This window comes from Symphalangus syndactylus, chromosome 13 (assembly GCF_028878055.3).
Source record: "Symphalangus syndactylus isolate Jambi chromosome 13, NHGRI_mSymSyn1-v2.1_pri, whole genome shotgun sequence".
Lineage (NCBI taxonomy): Eukaryota > Metazoa > Chordata > Mammalia > Primates > Hylobatidae > Symphalangus > Symphalangus syndactylus.
In genome coordinates, this window is record NC_072435.2 from 97,161,402 (window position 1) to 97,183,292 (window position 21,891).

General features: G+C 39.8%; 1 protein-coding gene across 12 annotated transcripts in view; it reads left to right on the plus strand.

Annotated features, from left to right (window-relative positions):
• The window catches only part of MYBPC1 (myosin binding protein C1), a 97,946-nt gene extending 76,675 nt beyond the window's left edge, over window positions 1-21,271 (plus strand). For 10 of the 12 annotated variants that reach the window (XM_063614308.1, XM_063614310.1, XM_063614316.1 and 7 more), the window contains 8 exons: window positions 2,620-2,787; window positions 5,408-5,496; window positions 8,488-8,683; window positions 10,351-10,490; window positions 12,604-12,763; window positions 13,469-13,605; window positions 15,705-15,891; window positions 20,984-21,271. In XM_063614308.1, the coding sequence (XP_063470378.1) occupies window positions 2,620-2,787; window positions 5,408-5,496; window positions 8,488-8,683; window positions 10,351-10,490; window positions 12,604-12,763; window positions 13,469-13,605; window positions 15,705-15,891; window positions 20,984-21,084 (1,178 nt within the window). In that variant the 3' untranslated portion in view covers window positions 21,085-21,271. Of the gene's footprint in view, window positions 1-1,558; window positions 1,613-2,619; window positions 2,788-5,407; window positions 5,497-8,487; window positions 8,684-10,350; window positions 10,491-12,603; window positions 12,764-13,468; window positions 13,606-15,704; window positions 15,892-17,924; window positions 17,984-20,983 lie in introns of all 12 variants that reach the window. The other 2 variants (XM_063614309.1, XM_063614307.1) reach the window with 1 other exon arrangement.
• The last annotated feature ends 620 nt before the right edge of the window (window positions 21,272-21,891 follow it).

Genomic DNA, 21,891 nt, shown 5'->3' on the forward strand with positions numbered 1-21,891 from the left:
TCCGTGTATACATATGTATATGTACACAGTCATTATTATGTATATATTTTGCCAAGTAACGTTTTGGAATTAGCTTTCTATGGGAGTTCTCTCACAACGTGTATCTCTTTCTTCTTGCAGTCTTTTCTTATTTTCTTTATGTGGCTGCCGACTCTTCATTCTCTTTTAATGGCTGTTGTTCTCCAGACTAATTTTCTATAGTGTTTAATGCTTTTAGAGACGTCAGGTTTTATTCTGTAAGAGAATTCTTTGTTTTGTAAGATCGTGTGTGGTTTTGGACTCTGCCTTTCTCTCGTTTTTGTTTTGTTATAATTTTTTTAATGCCTGCAGCATTTTACTCTTCTTCGTTTTCTTTCTGCACTCTAGTTTTTTCTTTCCTTTCTTAAAAATTCTCCTCACATGTTAAATAACTTACGTGTTCCTTCCTCATCCCCTGGGACACCATCTTCTTTGTCTGTGTTTCCCCAATTAAAGTGGTTCCAATGTGAAGAGATGGGCTATTTTTGTTCCCCCTCTGGTCTTGTTTCGTCCTGTTTTCTCTTGAAATTGTCTCTTTTACTAGTTCTTCACTCTTTTGTACATGTTTTCTGAGTCTCTTATTTTCACTTTCTCATCCACTGTCTCTTGACTATGAAAATACCGACACAGAAGCTCCCAAGCAGACCATTTGTTTAAAGATGTATCTGTTTTTCAAAGACATAAGGAATTTTTATTCTACACATGCCTTCCTAGCTGCCAGGATATTCTAGCTGCCTGCCCCTTCTCCTTGATACTCCTGGTAGGGTTAGAACAAGAAAGAGGCAAAAGTTCCAAGGGACAGCCAGTCCAGTCCCCAATGCCTCCACTCCTCTCCTGATACCGAGAAAGTCATCATCCCAAACCAGTGGGTATTCCCAAGACCACCCTGTGAGCCACCCATGTGGGATGCGGGACTCCGGGCAGGTTCAATTTGTTTTCTTGACGGAGTTCATTGTCATGGGAACCAGGGCTGCCTCCTGAGCTGCTGGGGCAATTCTATTCAGAACTTGGGCCCTGGTAAAACAGGGCTGGCCTTATCCCAAGGGCCTGCACTCCCAGTCTTGAATGAGGGAGCCCCACTGTGGGAGCACTGTGTTCCCTGGGCACCCAAGAGAATCCTCCCCTGCTGGGGCGGCAGAGACAGGCACAAGGATAGACTGTCTCACTGTGCGCTGCTTCCCCGCAGATTCCAGGACCTGCTCCTCTGTTTTCTTCAGGGTCTTGCTTTGTTCTTTTCTATCTCTTCTTCCCACCGCTGGAGGTGTCCCAGCCTCCTTTCTCCTCTTCTCTATTCTTTTCTTTTTTCTCCTTTCCTTTGTGGCAGGTGCCTCAGGACAGAAGCCACAGTCTGCACAGAGCAGGCTGTGCTCTCCTGAGGAACCCCCCTAACAGCGTTTGGTCTCTTCCGTCACTACTCTGAGGACAAATCTCTTTGCACACTTTGCACACTTTACTAACAGAGAATGCTGACTGCTGATACGATATTCTTCTGGTGTGAAAGTGGGTGTCTTTAATTAATTTTAATGACGGATTCTCAAAGGTACATCAGCAAAACAGTCTGATGAAAATGGGGAGGCTGCCTATGATTTGCCAGGTAAAGTATTTTGTGAAGCTCTCAAATTTTCTTACTATATTATAATGTTTCTGGGAATATTGAATGACCAAGCATGAAGAATACTCATCACACACACACACACACACACACACACACACACACACACAAACATACACATACACACACATACACACACAAACATACACACACACACACACAAACACACACACACATACACACACACACACATACATCCTTAGAGTTGGGGGAGAGGGAGCAGTGAGTTAATAGTGTGGGATCAAAGTCTCCTTTCTTCCTGTGGGCAAAATGCATACTAACTTTTAGATGCTGAAACATTTGTAAGCCCTCAATGCTGGATTAAAATTCTCTTGATGTGATACACAAGCTGCCAAAAACTTTTTAAAATTAGATTTTGGTTGCAAGGATAGAATGGTACCAACTCCTTATGAGGAATCAGCCCATGAACTGTGTTTTCTCTTTGTGATATAAGCTTTTTCTCTTCATCAATGTGAATAAATATGATCAGGTTCTCTATACCCATGTCAGTGTCTTACAATAGTAAATCAGCCAGGATAAAAACATATTATATGACTATAAAGGTCAATGTCTCTCATTCATAAAGATAGCCTTTTCCTGTTTTTCTGAACTTTAATGTGTATAGATGGCTAGCTATCATGATTGCATGAATCATTATAAAACCAAATTGGAATAAAACTGCTACAAAATTCTTGTGGACAGTTACTATTACTCAGGATGCTTTCATGCTGAACAAAGATTTTTCAGAAACAGCAGAATCTTATAGTTTATTTTTCCTATTATTTATGTTAGCTATTTTAGGCTGTTTTTTATTTAATATATGAAAAATGTCTACCCATGTAGTCGGAGTCCAGATCAAAGTCATAATCTCTCTAAGTGATGTATTATTATGATCAAAATACTAATTTGGAGTTGACTGAAACGGTTAAGATGATTTTTTTCACTAAACAGTGTTCCTCCTTCTTTTCCTTTTCTTTTACGGACTGCAGCTGAGGACTGGATAGTTGCAAACAAAGATCTGATCGACAAGACGAAGTTCACCATCACGGGTCTGCCAACAGATGCAAAGATCTTTGTGCGTGTGAAGGCTGTTAATGCAGCTGGTGCCAGCGAACCCAAGTACTATTCTCAGCCCATTCTCGTGAAGGAAGTCATAGGTAGGTGACAAGGCTTTCAAAATTTAGACTCCATTTTACATTGTTCACTTTTTTTTTCTTCAAACTACTTTCTTTCTCAAAACCTCCTATTTTGTTGTTACTCGTTTGATATTTTGTTAATGCTTCCTAACAGTTAGAACTTAACAAAAAAGCTCTCTTCAGGCAATGTGGGAGATCACCTTCAGGTTTATCTTGGTACTCTGAGGACCAGTTAGTTAACCTCTCTTGGTTCCAGGAGCCAACTCTGGCTGGGCTGCCTATTCACAGTGGAGAGAGAGTATGTTAATACAACCATGCAAACAATCCCTACGACAACCATATGCCTCCAATGAATCTGCAGGGTCAGAACTATTTTCATAATATTATGAATGTATTATTTGTACCTTAGCTAGCCTTGCCTTCCTCACCACCATGCACTCAACAGTTGAAATAAAAGGGCCAGTTTTGGCCGAGCGCGGTGGCTCACGCTTGTAATCCCAGCACTTTGGGAGGCCGAGGCGGGCGGATCACGAGGTCAGGAGATCGAGACCACGGTGAAACCCCGTCTCTACTAAAAATACAAAAAATTAGCCGGGCGTGGTGGCGGGCGCCTGTAGTCCCAGCTACTCGGAGAGGCTGAGGCAGGAGAATGGCGTGAACCCGGGAGGCGGAGCTTGCAGTGAGCCGAGATTGTGCCACTGCACTCCAGCCTGGGCGACAGAGCGAGACTCCGTCTCAAAAAAAAAAAAATAAAAAAAAAAAAAATAAAAGGGCCAGTTTTGCCTTAGAGCCTTTTTTTTTTTTTTTTTTTTTTGGAGATGGAGTTTTGCTCTTGTTGCCTAGGCTGGAGTGCAATGGCACAATCTTGGCCACTGCAACCTCTGCCTCCCAGGTTCAAGCAATTCTCCTACCTCAGCCTCCCAAGTAGTTGGGATTATAGATGTGCATCACTATGCCTGGCTAATTTTTTTGGTATTTTTTAGTAGAGACAGGGTTTCACCATGTTGGTCAGGCTGGTCTTGAACTCCTGACCTCAAGTGATCCACCTGCCTCAGCCTCCCAAAGTGCTGGGATTACAGGCGTGAGCCACCACGCCTGGCTCTTAGAGTGTTCTTAATAAAGCATAAAAATAATTAATTTTGGCTGAGCACAATGCCTCATGCCTGTAATTCCACTTCTTTGGGAGGCTGAGGCGGGCAGATCACTTAAGCCCAGGAGTTTGAGACCAGCCTGGGGAACATGGCAAAACGACGTCTCTACTAAAAATACAAAAATTTGCTGGGTGTGGTAGCGCACACCTGTGGTCCCAGCTACGCAGGAGGCGGAGGTGGGAGAATCGCTTGAACCCAGGAGGCGGAGGCTGCAGTGAGCCAAGATCACGCCACTGCACTTCAGCCTGGGTGACAGAGCAAGACCTTGTCTCAAACAAAACAAAACAAGAATAAGAATAATAACTTTCGTCAAATCTTGGCTCTTGAGTATGTTTTTTTCTAGACTTGTGTGACAATGAAATGCAAAGTATGTCTGAAGTACTTAGGCTGCACACTGCAGTACAATGGTTGTCCCCAGGAAAAGCACCATACAACTGAGTTGGAGGATGAATAGGTGACTTTTTTGCACAGAAGCTCCACTTTTACTTGAGGAAATAAGTAAGAAGAACTGCTTCATCCCTGTGAGCCTATGAGCCTTTGACTCCCTGCTCCTGATGGATTTGCAGTGACATGCTCTAGTATCTTCATGATGTTTAATTAATGAATATTAATACACAGTGGGCCAGGGTTGCCTATTATGTACTTCACCATTGTCACACAGGGAGAAAGTTACTGTCAAACTCCAACAGAGTCACCTAAATAGCAAGTGCTGGGTGCTAACATTTTGTTTTTTTCTGGTAAGGAAGAATGGACAGTCCTCCCAGCTAATGTGGTGCCTATAGATCTTTTGTGGAATGTTCCCTGGCAAATATACTCACTGTTAGAAACTATGAATGACTGGCCAGACGTGGTGGCTCATGCCGGTAATCCCAGCACTTTGGGAGACTAAGGCAGGTGGATCACCTGAGGTCACAAGTTTGAAACTAGCCTGGCCAACATGGCAAAATCCCATCTCTACTAAAAATACAAAAATTAGTCAGGCGTGGTGGCATGTGCCTGTAGTCTCAGCTACTTGGGAGGCTGAGACATGAGAATCACTTGAACCCAGGAGGCGGAGGTTGCAGTGAGCAATGCCACTGCACTCCAGCCTGGGCAACAGGGAGAGACTCTGTCTGAAAAAAAAAAAAAAAAAAAGAAACTATGAAAAGTATGCATAGTATGTATAAGGCCCTAAGAGAAATGTATTTTTCTATAAAGTTGCTTTAGGCTTATTATAACAATAAAAATACAAAGTTGCAATAAAGCCAAGGATGTCAGGGATAAATTTTGCTGAGTCAAACTGTTAAAACATCTCTGCGTGGAAAAACACACACACACACACACATTTTGAACCAGTTACCATATATCGTCTGTTAGTGGCACATCTCAGATTTTATTGCAGAGATATGACCACAAGGGTATGCTGGCGAGCATCATGCCATTTTGCTTTTGTAAGGCTATTTTCAGACACCAGACTGATTGCAAAATTGTGCCGTTTTACCCTCTCTCAGAACCTCCAAAGATTCGCATCCCAAGACACCTGAAGCAAACCTATATCCGCAGAGTTGGAGAAGCTGTCAATCTGGTTATACCTTTCCAGGTAAGAGTTCAAGGGTCGTTCTTTTTCTCTTTCCAGGGCTGGGTTAGTTTAGGAAGTAGGAAGAGGTACTCTAGCATTTAAGTTCATCATGATTCAGGATTTCCTCAGAGGGAGAGGAGGTAAATAAAGAATGAAAGAGTATTGGAGAATGATTAAGCAATCTCCTGCTATCAAAATAGAGAAATCTATAGAAACCGTCATAGATTTTCTTTCTGCATGAGACAAATGAGATATAGTCTTGCCTGAAGTTCAGGGACTATGGTGGGCAGGGAAGAAACATCAAGGAGATACCAAGTGAAGAAATGCTTGAAGATTCTTTTGTTCCTATACATTTGTAAAACCCATCATTTTAAGTGAAGCTCTCAGTGTAACATTCAGGAAAACAGTGTGTGCTTAGTTCCCACAATGACCCCAAACCAAAATAATTTCAATAAGGGGGACAACTGAAATTTGAAACCACGATGACACTAACTGAAATATATGAACAGTATTAAATCATTGTTCCAGCAAAAGAATCTGTTCTTCACAAAATTCACTAGTCTTTACTTACAATAGTCAATTTTGGTCTTATACAAATACACACACATGCCCTGCACCTGCCAACCCTTACTCTCCAGCTCCCTATTCATATGACCCCTCCAGACAGTGCTGTTCAATAGAACTTTCTTCACGCTAGAAATGTTCTATATCAGTGCTGTCCAGTATGGTAGCCACTAGCCACATGAGGCTGTTGAGCACTTGAAACATCTAACCAGGAACTAGTGTGACTGGAGAAATAAATTTTTAATTTTCTTTAATTTTAATTTTAATTTAAATAGCCACGTGTACCTTGTGGCTATCCTATCAGCCAGCCTGGCCTTAGAATGTAGGTCTCTACACACATTTGACACTCATACACACACATACACACACACACACACGCACACACACACACAGAGAGAACTCTGTTCAAACCCAGGATCCCATGAAACCAAACTAAAGGGATGGCCAATTCAGGCCATCCTCATTGCACTCCGGGTGCAAACCTAAGGAGAGGCATTGTGTACTACATACCCCCGGCATGAAATCAGAGTGAAAGCCAAGGAGGAAGTGAAGCGGAACACAGCTAAGGAGGAAGTGGCTGGCTTGGCAAGGTTCTTCTCGCTTTCCTTCTCCTGCAGCATCAAATAAAACCAGAAGTGACAACAAGGCAGGTATGGGGGACCCAGCCCCAACCCTGCACTGGGGCTGCTGAGTCAGCCTTCAAGTCTCCACATCGTTCCTGCCACCACAGCTAATCCCAGTTCCCAGATCTGGGGGTCTACGTGTTCAGTTTCTGTCACTGAGTCCGAGAGAGAAAAAATCATGAGTACAGGGACCCCCATAGATCTGGCATCCCAGAGACTGTTCAGCCCCCAGGAAGGGAGATGAGACCAAAGTGTGACGTTTGTATATTTGTGTAATCTCTAGAGTTCGCAAACATTTTCTCATTTGATCCTCAGAAACACCCTGTGAGGCAGGAAGGCCAGATTTCCTTACCTTGCTTGAGAGGGGAAGAAACTGACAGGGAAGTTAAGTGACTTGCCCAATGTCACACAGAAAGTCAATGGTAGGGCCAAGAATAGAGTCCATGGCCCCGTCACTTAATTCAGTGGTTTTGTTCACTCTGTATATTATTAGAGAACCCACATTTTTCCCTAGTGGCTAACAGCAAGTTGTACATTTAAGGAAAGAAGCTTGAACTGTTTTTCCCTATCTTCAACAATGTCATTCTCTGCTTCCCATGTGTGAGTCTGAACATCCCCAACCACTCTTCAGGCTCTGAAGCAGTGGTTTGGTGTGTAGCTCTACATCTCTTATTATAACCTAGCCATGTTCAGAGCCCACAGGAAAGCTGTGCCTTAGCTGACAGAATTCATGCTTGGTTCCTGTCTGCCAGGGTACGCCTGGATGCTCAGGGATTCTAGGAAATTCCTTTGTAATAGGAATGGAAACTCAGTTTCATGAATGGGATTATGATTTCTTAAATTCTGCTCTTAAAGAATAGTTTCAACAGCGAGAGGGAACAGAGAGAGAATTCTAGACAAGTCTAAAATGAGCAGCACAGGACAGTAGAATAATAATCACTAACATTTAGATGATACTGGCCGGGCACGGTGGCTCACACCCGTGATCCCAGCACTTTGGAAAGCTGAGGTGTGTGAATCACATGAGGTCAGGAGTTTGAGACCAGCCTGGCCAACTTGGTGAAACCCTGTTTCTACTAACAACTACAAAAATTAGCCAAGCATGTTGGTGTGTGCCTATAAACCCAGCTACTTGGGAGGGTGAGGCAGGAGAATCCCTTGAACCCAAGAGGTGGAGGTTACAGTGAGCCAAGATTGTGCCACTGCACTCCAGCCTGGGCGACAAGAGCCAAACTCTGTGAAAAAAAATTTTAGATGATATTAACTACAAAAACTTATGTATTGGGCAGAAGCTTTCTCAGGACTTTAATCTTTATAACCACTCTTTGAGATAGGTACTACCATTATTCCCGTTGAGGCACAGAAAGCTTAGTAAGTAATTTGCCCAGGGTCACACAGACGTTAAGTGGTCAGGAGCTAGATATAGATTCCAGGGCCCCAGAGTCCATGCTCTTAACAATTATCCTGTGTTGTGTAGGCTTTTGGGGCCTAGGAGACCCAGCTGGGAGACCTGGTTCCAGTGTTTACTTAACTGCAAGACGTTGGGCAAATTATTTAACTTCTCTATCCAAAAAATGAGGATAATGATAATAAGCTTGATGTGAAGATTAAGGAAAATAATCAATGTTATGTACCTAAGGTAGTGCCTTGCACATAAGATACAGATTACAGCTTTGCTGCTGTAATTGCTCACCACCAGACGAGAAGGGTGGTGGTTTCCAGCCCTGCCTAGAATGGGTTAAGTCATTGTCCTTCTCATAATGCTGAAGAAACATCTTGAGACAATATGATTTACCCCCTCTGCTTTTGCTGTCTTCCTTTTTAGGGAAAACCAAGACCAGAATTAACTTGGAAGAAGGATGGTGCAGAAATCGATAAGAATCAAATAAACATTCGCAACTCTGAGACTGATACAATCATATTTATTAGAAAAGCAGAGAGGAGTCACTCTGGGAAATATGATCTGCAAGTCAAAGTGGACAAATTCGTGGAGACCGCATCAATTGACATCCAGATCATTGGTAGGTTTAGATGAAGGAGCCAGAATGTTCTGTCAAAGCAGTATAGGGATGAATTGTCCTTGTCCCTAAGGCAAGAGCAGGAGTTTTGTTAGGCTGGCTCTACATAAAACTCTTTTTTTAGATTTGTTTTTTAAAAATAGATAAATTAGGCCGGGCGTGATAGCTTACACCTGTAATTCCAGTACTTTGGGAGGCCAACGTAGGCAGATCACTTGGGGTCAGGAGTTCAAGACCAGCCTGGCCAACATTTTGAAGCCCCGTCTCTACTAAAAATACAAAAATTAGCTGGGCATGGTGGCGTGCACCTGTAATCCCAGCTATTTGGGAAACTGAGGCAGGAGAATCGCTTGAACCCGGGAGGTGGAAGTTGCAGTGAGCTGAGATCACGCCACTGCACTCTAGCCTGAGTGACAGAGTGAGACTCTGTCTCCAAAAAAAAGACAGTAAGATTTGTTACCATTTCAGAATGAATTCTCACCAACTCAAAGGACTAATCATGGGAGATTTAAGGCATATATGTTCAAGAAAATTAATGAATGTACTTTTTCGTGAAATCCTTCTGCACTATTCTACAATCCAGCGCTCTCTTACTCTTAGTTTCTCATCTCCCTGATGACAAAATTATTTCTTATGTTGAATTCTTACATTCTAGACATCATAGATTCTAGCTATAGTTTAACATGTTTCTTACTACACCTAAAATTTACTAACAAAGTTTTCATGGAGAATGAAGAATTTTTTTTAATATTAATATAAGGAAGATGTACTTAAGCAAAACTGAACAGTTAAACACTGAATTCTTTGATCCTGCCAGAGTAGTTAGATACTCATTTGCCCAAAGAATAAATAAGATTAGTGCTTACTTCTGTCCAGAGTCAGGGGAATAGAGGAAGGACCCCTTATGGATGGACCCCTCTCACTTAAATTATACTGTAATTTTTGCAATGTCAAGAAATAAATTTAAGGCCGGGTGTGGTGGCTCACACCTGTAATACCAGCACTTTGGGAGGCGGGCAGATCACTTGGGGCCAGGAATTTGAGACAAGCCTGGTCAACATGGTAAAAACCTGTCTGTACTAAAAATGCAAAAATTAGCCAGACATTGTGGCACACACTTGTGGTTCCAGCTACTTGGGAGGCTGAGGCATGAAAATCGCTTGAACCTGGGAGGAGGAGGTTGCTGTGAGCCAAGATTGCACCACTGCACTCAGCCTGGGTGACAGACTGAGACTCTGTCTCCAAAAAAAAAGAAAAGAAAGAAAGAAATTTAAGAGCAGAGCTAGAAAAAGCCTTGTTTCCAACCATTGTTATCATTGTGTTTCAGTAAATTTGCTGAAAGTTGCTCTAACCAAAGGGGCAACTTCATACCTTAAAGCCTCCTACCTTAAAGGGTCATTCCTTTTAAATTAAGCACTCTTTTCCCACTGGCTAATCCTTTTTCAGTTTTGTTAAGTTGAAGGGAGTGTTGAGGCTGCTCTGTGCCCTTTGATCTGGCCTGGCTCCATTCTACTGGAAGGCAAAGGGTTTCAGAAGCCCCCATGGTAGGGTCTAGAAGAGTGACGCCTCCTGTTAACAGAGGAAAGTGTCTTTTAAAATATCCTCATGAAACAAAATGTAGACTGGGAAAGAAAATGACCTTGCAGTGACACCATGAATTCATCCTGTAGACCGTCCAGGTCCACCCCAAACTGTGAAGATTGAGGATGTCTGGGGAGAAAATGTCGCTCTCACATGGACTCCACCAAAGGATGATGGAAATGCTGCTATCACAGGGTATACCATCCAGAAGGCTGACAAGAAGAGTATGGTAAGGTCTGGCTTTGTCTGGTTCATCAGCAGCAAAAGCACATTTCATCAGAGGTAAAGGAGGTGGCACAAGGGCCTCACTGGTGAGGAGCCAACTGGGGCTGTGGAGAAGTGATGTGGCAGAGCAGAAAGGAAAAGACCTGTGGAGCCACAGAGCTGGACTTGAACCCCAGCATTGCTACCTAAGACCACATGTATAAGGACCACATGTGACCACAATCACTTGAGCTCTTTGATCTCTATTTTCCTCATCTATATAATGGGGGCACAAATATCCCTTGCTTGATTATTACAAAGCTAAAATGATAAAAAGCAACTGGTTCAATGCTCAGTAGAATTCAATAAGCTCATTCATTCAACAAATATTTACTCGAGATCTTGACTCAGATTTACACCCATGAAACTCTTTCTCCTCGTGAAATAAATGTTGGATACTGTGCACTTATGTCTACAAAAAAGAAAAAAGACAGACACTAGTTAGAAAAGAAAGATTCTACAAGGTTACAGCATGTGCAAATGCGGAAAGGTCTGGAGGAGAAAAAGAGCTTAATGCAAGCTTGTCCAACCAGTGGCCCACGGGCCGCATGCAACCCAGGACGGCTTTGAATGCAGCCCAACACATATTTGTAAACTTTCTTAAAACGTTATAAGTTTTTTTATGATTTTTTTTCAGCTCATCAGCTGTCGTTAGCATTAGTGTATTTTATGTGTGGCCCAAGACAATTCTTTTTCCAGGGAAGCCAAAAGATTGAAAACCCCTGGCTTAATGTGTTTAAAAAGCAACCTAGTTGGAGTATGACTTATTATAAACTTATTTTATAGATGAGGAAACTGAGGCTCGCAGAGGATAAATGACTTGCTAAAGATCACCAGGTTTTCTCACGCCTGAAATCCCAGCTACTTGGGAGGCTGAGGCAGGAGAATTGCTTGAACCCGGAAGGCGGAGGTTGTAGTGAGCTGAGATTGTGCCACTGTACTCAGCCAGGATGACAGAGCAAGACTCCATCTCAAAAAGAAAAAACAGAACCAAAGTTAATAATATCAGCTGGGAGCAGTGGCTCATACCTGTAGTCCTAGCATTTTGGAAGGCTGAGGCAGGAGGATTGCTTGAGCCCAGGAGTTTGAGACCAGCCTGGACAACATAGGGAGACCTCCGCTCTATAAAAAATAAATTAGCTGGGTGTGGTAGCACGTGCCTGTAGTCTCAGTTACTCGGGAGGCTGAGGTGAAAGGGTCTATTGAGCCCAGGAGGTCAAGACGGTAGTAAGCCAAGATCGCATCACTGCACTCCAGCCTGGGTGACAGAGCGAGATCCTGTCTCAAAAAGAAAAAGATATATAATAATAATGTTAAGTAAATGTACTGGATATTACTAATGTTTCTCTAGTGATTTAGCTTCAGGTCTTTCTCATAATAAGTTGGCACTAAAATTCTGTAGTTATACTTTATTCTACAAAAGATAGCTAGGAAGACAAATAGGTAGGTAGACAGGTAGATAAATAGATGACAGACACCTAAAGGTTATGAAAAAATATAAAGATAGTAGATGACATCTAGGGTATATGAATCTAATGTGTACATGAAGATTAAATTACGTAGTCAATTGCAAATAAGTTGTAAAATATTAAACAAAATATACATTGTTTCAACACATTTTAACAACATATATTATTACTCTCCATATAAAAATGAGTGATCTGGCCGGGCGCGGTGGCTCACGCTTGTAATCCCAGCACTTTGGGAGGCCGAGGCGGGCGGATCACGAGGTCAGGAGATCGAGACCACGGTGAAACCCCGTCTCTACTAAAAAAGACAAAAAATTAGCCGGGCGTGGTGGCGGGCGCCTGTAGTCCCAGCTACTCGGAGAGGCTGAGGCAGGAGAATGGCGTGAACCCGGGAGGTGGAGCTTGCAGTGAGCCGAGATTGCGCCACTGCACTCCAGCCTGGGCGACAGAGCGAGACTCCGTCTCAAAAAAAAAAAAAAAAAAAAAAAAAATGAGTGATCTTTTTTCTTTTTGTTAATAAAGCATCCTTGTTATTTATCCCAATCTACAGTTAGAAAAACTGTATACTTTTAGGTGATTTTCCTCCAGTTATTATTTTTTTTCATTTAGGAATGGTTTACTGTCATTGAGCATTATCACCGAACCAGTGCCACCATTACTGAATTGGTCATAGGGAATGAATATTACTTCCGGGTCTTTTCTGAAAACATGTGCGGCCTCAGTGAGGATGCCACCATGACTAAAGAGAGTGCAGTGATCGCCAAGGATGGTGAGTTGGGAATGGACTGACATTTGAAAACCTTGGTTGACAGTGACTAGACAGAGAAGACTGGAAAAAGAGATGTGGTGAAAGGGAACAAAAAAATGGTAAATGTACATTGTAAAATTATGATAATGGTGTTCAAGTAAAATTTTAATTTTACAGGTAAAATTTAAGTGAAATTATATTATTATTGCATTTTTTACAAATATAGGCTTTAATTAATTCCAGCTTCTAGGCAGTGGATCTATAAATGGCTAATACCCCAGAGGCAGGAAAAAGTAGACATTTTCTTCTAGAGTTTCTACTTTTATTCTTGGACACCTTCATTGTAGCTACACATGGGACCCACTCTGTGATAAAAGGAGAAACTAAATTCTATCCTTATCTTTTCATTTCATCATAAACCACTCTTCTAAAAACCTTCCTTGTGAATTTTCACATTAGAACAAATTTCTATTCAAAATACTCAGAAAGACACCAAAGTCTTCTCAATATCTGGTTCAGTTTCAGATGACCCCTCTGGCTTTCTATACCACGTATGATTGGCTACATTTGTACCCCTCAGAATGTTTGCCACATGGCATTTGCTCATCTTTGTCCACGTTTTTCTAAGTTCAGGGAAGTTTTAATCATGTGTGAAGTATGCCACCAATAATATATTCTCAGGCCAATTTACATAATTTTAACATATTTGTAATGTTTGTTTTTAAGGTAAAATCTACAAAAATCCAGTGTATGAAGACTTTGATTTCTCAGAGGCACCCATGTTTACTCAGCCTTTGGTTAACACCTATGCCATAGCTGGTTACAATGCCACCCTAAACTGCAGTGTGAGAGGAAATCCTAAGGTACTATATTCTTCTATCACATCAGCTAAAGTCTTTGTCTTGTATTTGCGGTGTTATAATGTCAGTAACAATATAAACAAATCCAGCTGCTACTTGTGTTCTCCCAGGATGGGAGATTAGAGGGGGGTAGTGGTGGTAGATAATTAGGCACACTATTCAGATGTAGTAGTAAAAAATGCTTACATTTCTTTGCTAAGGGATTCCTTCTAAAGAAAAAGCAAACCACATATTTAAAAAAGAACACCTCCTGTGTAAGGAGATGGAAGTATAATAATATTGCTTCACTTGGAAAATTAGGTGGTAATGTCAAGAATTCTGTGATAGGTTAAAGCAAACAACAATTACACTACACTGTCTGTGATAGGTTAAACAACAATTACACTACACTGTAAGATAGAATATAAATGTGCTTTGATAAGGGTACCATGTGCTAAGAAGGGAGATAACATATCCGGTTGAAGAGATTAGAAAGGTTTCAAGGTTTCATGTTGGCATTTGAAAAGAACAACGAATTAATGAATATCACTCAAAGAGATGTACATATCCCTGGGTGCAAGAGAGAAAGTACCCTAGAATTGGGAAAATTTATGAACTTTTTTTTTTCCTGTATATACCTTGATCAGAAATAGGGAAGTCGGCCGGGCGCAGTGGCTCATGCCTGTAATCCCAACACTTTGGAGACTGAGGCAGGTGGATCACTTGGTCAGGAGTTCGAGACCAGCCTGGGCAACATGGTCTCTACTAAAAATACAAAAATTAGCTGGGCGTGGTGGCACATGCCTGTGATCCCACCTACGTGGGAGGCTGAGGCAGGAGAACTGCATGAACCTGGGAGGTGGAGGTTGCAGTGAGCTGAGAGCACCACTGCACTCTAGTCTGGGTGACAGAAGAAGACTCTGCCTCAAGAAAAAAAAAAAAAAAGGGAAAGTCAAAGGAAGAAGTCAGACTGAGGGTGAGAGAAAGGCGCTGAACTAATGTTTACTTGGAAATGATGTTGGTACGCCCAAATGGGAATGATAAGGAAGCAGATGGAGGGGTTCACCCAGAGCCTAGGAGAAAGGCCAGGGCTGTTGCTCTTGGTTTGGGAGTCCCAGACATAAAGATGCTACATTCTACCCCTTGCCAAAGCTTTAGAAAGGTGTGAGCCTCAGTGATCGCTCCCATTTGAAGGGCGGAAGGAAGAAGAAGACTGTTGAAGGAGATAGAAAAGGTGCCATCTCTAGGTTCTGAGCAAGACAAAATAATAGAAGAGGTGGAAGAGAGAATGCAGAGGGTGCATATTTACAAAAGAAAGGAGAAGACAATATGAGAGTGAGGAGTCACTGATATCAAATGCAGTTCAGAGGTCAAGGAGAATGAAGTCATCTTCCTGGGCAATTGGGTCATTACTGATCTTGCATTATCTGATTGGAGTAGATCCATTGCCATGGGATGATGAATATAGATGTCAGAGGACAGATTAAGTAATGAGGAGGCAGATGCAGTTCACAAAGAATTAAAAAAGAGTATCAGGAAAAGGAAGTGAAGAAAATCAAATGATCATGACACCTTATAGGGATTCTCTGAAAAAAATGCCCAGCAAATATGCACTCTCTACAATGAGTTAACATCATGGACCTATGGATGACATTGTTTTTTAATCTGAAAATATTTAATTGGCAAATAAAGGTCATATACATTCAAGCTGAACAATATGATGATTTGATATATGTACACATTGTGTAATGATTATCACAATCAAATTAATACATTCGTCAGCACCGATGCTGTACATTCGATGCCCAGAACTTGTTCATCCTGTAACTGAAAGTTTGCACCCGTGTAGATCAAATTGAAATGCAACTGAATCCATTTGAGAAGATTGCCCTAGAGTTACCTCTGAACACATCTGGCTTTCTTTGTTAGAACTGTTCGTTTGCTTATTTGCCAAGCACTAAGTAGAGTTTAATGTGAGAAATAGTGTCAAGTAAAAGTCTATCCTTCTCAGATGTACTTTCTTTTTAAGCCATGCTTTAAAATTCTGTCACTGGCTTTGATGGTCTATTAATATGCCAATTACAGATATGTTTTGATCTAAGTTTCTTCAATTTGAACTTCAGCCTAAAATAACCTGGATGAAAAACAAAGTTGCTATTGTGGATGATCCAAGATACAGGATGTTCAGCAACCAGGGAGTCTGTACCCTGGAAATTCGCAAGCCCAGCCCCTATGATGGAGGCACTTACTGCTGCAAAGCAGTCAATGACCTTGGGACAGTGGAGATTGAATGCAAACTGGAGGTGAAAGGTATGACATCCAATATCTCATGTATAGACTAAAGTTAAAGAAAATCATTGAATTATTGTTCTTAATGCTTATTGTTCTTAATCCAAATTGCTTGCCAAAATGCTGCAGCGAGGGTGGGAGAGGGTGGTGAGGGCAAGGGAAGCAGGGAGGGAATTCAGGGAGAGAAGACATTCTTACATCCTGCATTCACTTCACTTTATTTGTGGAAGGCTACTTGATTATTTAAGTTAACTTATTTTTATCTTATGTGATTTGCGCTAACTAAGGGACTGTTAATTTCAGTGGAATGTTAGTGTGTGTACAGCATGGTAAGAATGAAAGGGGCTATCACTTTGGTGACATAATCCATCTATAAATAGAAGCCTAGTGTAAAAATCCGTCTATTGAAATGACAATTGAGGAATCTGCACTATTTTTAATTAGTTTACTATTTTTTAAAGTTTATTATTTTCTGATATTTATAGAAATAGTTTTGCTAATTGTTTGATACTACACATATAGAATATAGCATATACATATTATAACAGGTTGCTTTTCAAATCTCTAACTAGAGAACTTCCATTTATAGGTATACATTTCATTTATACTAGTTTTCAAAGTGTGGCAACTAATGTAAACCAAGAAAACACATAAGAATTTATGTGATTGAAAAGCATAACCTGCCATCTTAATCAATTTTCAAATTAATCAACTACCATTTTTATGCTGATATTTTTCTTTACAAGCAGAACCTACTTTGGGACACTATGAAAACCCCTTCAAAGAGTCACCATTATGAGATAATAGGTGACATGATCCTAATGTGTTTTCTCTCATTCTTAACTGTATCGTATTGCCATTCGGTAATAACCAAAATCTTTCTTTTTCCAACCTCTCTATAATGAAGAAATTATAATCTAAAACTAGTAAATATCTATTTTAGAAAATCATAGTATATGCTTGGGTATTCATGTTTTTTTAAAAAGAGTCTTTTAGTCCTAAATCTAGTATAAATATGATAGAGAAACTTCTTGAACAAAATAACTTTCATATATATATATATATATATATTTTTTTTTTTTTTTTTTTTTGAGACAGGGTCTCGCTCTGTCACCCAGACTGGAGTGCAAGGGTGCGATCTCAGCTCACTGCAACCTCTGCCTCCTGGGTTCAAGCAATTCTCGTGCCTCAGCTTCTTGAGTAGCTGGGATTACAGGCATGCACCACCACACCCGGCTAATTTTTGTATCTTCAGTAAAGACGGGTTTTCGCCATGTTGGTCAGGCTGGTCTCAAACTCCTGGCCTCAAGCAATCCATCCGCCTTGGCCTCTCAAAGTGCTGGGATTATAGGCATCAGCCACTGCACCCAGCTGCTTTCCTCTTATAACTTTTTAAAGCTGTATTCTTTCTTTTACAATTCATAATTGAGTGAAAGGAAAAAGATTTGATTTTTTTCCCTCACAAATATAAGGCATATAATATTCTTAGAAAATTTCAAGCCTTACTATTGAGATAACCCTTACAAATTTAAACATTTTTAGCTGCTTTATTGATTATTAAGGTCATAATTGCAAGTCATCTGGTTTCTAAACTGCTAGCCTTATTAGTTCCAAAGTATTGTTGATGCTTTTGTTTCAATATCCCCCCAAAAAACAAAAACTAAAAAAAAAAGTACCACTTATTTATGCTTTGAAACTAGCTGAATGTTGTTAATGATATAAAAAGATGCTTTAACAAATGGAACAATATTTGGGGCCCTCCTTAAAAGCGAATAGTATTATACATATACATGATATATTCTTTTTAGTGAAAATGTAGTAAATGGTGCAGTAATTAAATTTGATAAAAAGAATAATGTATTCTAGTACGTAAGTTCATAATAAAGTATCAACTGTGATATATTGATAAAAGCTTTTGATCCTAAAAGTAAAGCTGAAATTGTTTATCATCAGATTGTTATCTGATAATAGGTAACTTGAATCAAGTTGTGAAAAAAGGTAAGAATGTCAACTAAGAATAAATAAATACTGGTACAAATATTCTGATTCTGCAGTGATATATCAAGGAGTAAATACCCCTGGACAACCAGTCTTCCTGGAGGGGCAGCAACAGGTTTAAAAAGTTTATATCCCACTGGATATTCTACTTTCCGTTCCATTCCTCTTACATGAAAATGCACCTTGCATGTAAAGCTTGACTTTCTCATTTGCTTTTAATTGTACCCCTTAGCAGCTCATGGCATACAGTGTTTATGCCATGAACAAGGAAGGCCAAATTATTCAAGGATATTAAGTAATGTAGAAACTAAGTTTTGTCAGAAAGCTACATACCACAAGTCTCCATGAATAAAGCCGGAAAGCTACATTTGAAGATGATCTCGTTTTATATAATAAGACTATCAAAACTTGGGAATCAATATTTCTTTAATATTTTCATTTTTTAAATGTAGAAAGACTTTTTTAAAGATAGTTTACAGCATAGTTTCCTTATATTCATGATGCAATTCAGAGAACTGAACATTTCAAACTTTTTTTTAAAAATGTTCTGAGCATTTTTTATGGAAAGAGGATACAAAAATAGATCCGATATTTAGAGGCTGGGCGTGATGGCTCTCGCCTGTAATCCCAGCACTTTGGGAGGCTGAGGTAGGTGTATCACTTGATCCCAGGAGTCCAAGATCAGATTGGGCAACATGGCAAACTCCCATCTCTACAAAAAGTACAAAACTTAGCCAGGTGTGGTGGCGGCATGCCTGTAGTCCTAGCTACTTGGAGAGCTGAGGCAGGAGGATCACTTGAATCTGGAAGGTCGAGGAGGCTTCAGTGAGCCGAGATCTCCAGCTTAGGTGACAAAGTAAGACTTTGTCTCAAAAAAATAAAAAATAAAATAAATAAATTGGGAGACTTACATATTTAAAATATTCCCATTACAAATTCACCAGTAGAATATCTATAACCTATCTGTTGAAGATTTTGGACATTTTCATGGAGACTCAAATTATTTCACATTTATGAACTTAAAAGGAAAGAAAATTCTAGGCTCTATTACAAAATGTATCAAGCAATAAATGAGTACTATCATATATATGTGATTCACCCCCATTTGGAATTGCAAATTAAGAGTTATTTGCAGCTGGGTATGCAACCTGATAAAAACCCTGATGAGATTGCGCCACTGCACTCCAGCCTGGGCGACAGAGCGAGACTCCGTCTCAAAAAAAAAAAAAAGAAAAAAACCCTGATGATGTAGATCTATGCCTGAGGTTACAATATTTGTTTTGTGAGTTTCCAGAGATAATATCAGCTTCCAAAAGAGGAAAAAAGTAAGGTTCTTTCTTGAAAGCTTTGTAGATTATATATAGAATAGCTTTGTAACATAAGGTTAAGTTTTGTGTCTATTTAGATCAGTCATATATATTCCATTCAGAATACAATATTATAGAATACACTAGTCTAATATTAGTACTTGATAATTTTGCCTTTTAGAATTTCAACATATATATATATGTACATTAACACTTTGTCTATTGTCTATGTTTTTCTTTTGTTGAAAAACACGATATATATATGTTGTACAGTTTTGGGTTTTGTATTTGTTTTAAGCTAATGGTTTGGAAGCTCTTACCATAGATATTCACTATACAATCAGATTGACTTTGCCACCTATTCAGGCAAAGTAGTTGTGCATATTAATAAATGTTTTACATATTAATGATCCTTTTGACGTGACTGGATCCCCACCCTTCATTTCATGTGCTTCTATTTTCCTACATCTTTTACATGACTAAGGATTAATGAAATCACCTCATCATAATCATGACCATAATTTCATCCAACAAGTACTCAACTTTGGTGTTAGCACTTTATTAATGCTTACGACTTCTCTCTCTCTCCCTCTTTCTCTTTTCCTTAGTCGTTGCACAATAAGGATTTTTGAATGTATAATATCATCTAAGGTAAGCTTTCATATGGTTTTGGCATATGAAGCTTATGACTGTCATAAGCCATACCAAGCCTGTGGAGTATGGCATGATTTTCATTATGTAATCCAATGAAAATAGACTTATTTTAAATCGCTAACTTTGTAGTTTTAATTTGTATTTCACTATCTTGAAATTAACAGCTAGTACTTATCCATCACAGCAGTCTCCTATTGACATGAGGCAAGTTATTGAATGCAGTAGAGCATGAATCAAAGCATTTAATGTAGACAAAAATGGGTGATACCCAAGCATTCTGAATTATTTGCATCAAGGAATGGACATGTACATAAGTGGCATCATTTCTACCAATATGTGACTTGAGTTGTTTTTTTAAAAAAAGGAGAATGACTTTCTCAAATTTGCATTAAAGAAGTTTTTAAGAATGTTCAAATGGCATGCTGCTTTGCCTGGACGTGAATTTATTAGCAAGTAGTAAAGCACTTCACTAAAGGACCATGAATTTTTGTGGTTTCATGGATTCTCTCTTGAAGGGTACTTTTATTTTTTTAATATAATTCAGAAACTCAGAAGGTAAGTATGAAATATTGGTAGGTGTTTCTCACACCTTCAGAAAGTATTGGACTGGTATTGTTATTATAATTTTAACAAAATATTTCCAATTTTTGTGCTTTTGACATATATAAATGGCCAAAGTTAAAGGGAGTAGTTTTTATCTTTTCCAATGTGCTTGAATTGAAACTCTCTGTGCCTAATTAAAAAGAACATTAACAAACTGGAAGCAGATCTTCCCACTGATCCATAACGTGGTATGCATTTATTCTGCTGTTCAGTCAGAACATTTAAATCATCTATGAGGAATCACAAAACCTCTCAAAGAGCAATAAATACTTTCCAACTACTTGGGAATTTAAATGGAGATTGAACAACAGTAGGGGAAAAACTGCTATGGTTCTGCTGGGAACTTGCTTTTCCTTCTAGATGCCAAGTGCTTTAATTTCTAAATGTACTAAATCCAGGAGAAGATTTTCCAAGTAGAGACTGAATGAATCTTTGTAACTCATGGGAACATGATTAGTCACATTTCCAGGCAGCTAGTCAAGAAGTATTGTTTCAGCGATTTTTCAGGTAGATGGTTTTGATTTGTCTGTTTTCCTTTTGGTCCTCTCTAGGTGGGCTCTCCTTCTGCAGGCTCCTCTTGCAAGGCGTACCTCCAAACATAATTGATTCATATCTGCGAGACTTACACTCAAGCAATCCTGAGGAATACTGAGGGAGGGCCTGGCCACTGCCTCTCTGCACTCTGCTGCTTTGAAATCTGGTTGAAATGAGAAAAAGCATTTTCTGTTTTCCCACCAGGCCCCCAAGTGTGGTCTTTTTCTTTCCTCCTAATGTTGAAGAGAAAAAAAAAAAAAAAGTTTGCCCAGATTGCTTAATTAAAAATTGCAAACAAAATCTCATTTGAAGTCAACACTTTGGTCATTATTATCTCTGCTCACTGTATTATACTTTACAAAAATGCAAGTCATAGAATAAGCAAAAGCAGTTATTTTCATTTAAATAGTAGGCTATAAATGCTTTTTTTTTCCTCTCAGAGTAAAAAACATAACACAATGCACCACGATTGGATCTTGAAAACCCATCTTTCTCTTGATCTAATAGATTTTTCTAACCAAAGCGGAGTTGTTGATTTCATACAGGCCTGCTTCACACCAGGATCTGTGCCCTTTTTTCTTATTTGAATGCAATAAAACATTTTTAAAAGTCTAACTTTCAAACAAGTTTTCTCAGTAGAAGGGAAAATGAATTCAGTAAATGGTACAACAAATCTGAAGTGTTTGTGATGAAATGATACAATATTCATTCATGCATTTAGGGTTGTATGCCTAGACACAGAACTGAGGCTAAAGGCTGGGAGCCAGCATGCCCCTGAACCCAGGTCTGCCTTCCCTGTGTCTCTAGCAAGGCATCTTGGCCAAATCTGCCAGAGCTTCTGCCAAAACAGCTAGTCATAGTGACAGAGGGCTGTTACAACAGACCTATTACAGAGTTAGGGTTTGCTGATGGTATCCATTCAATT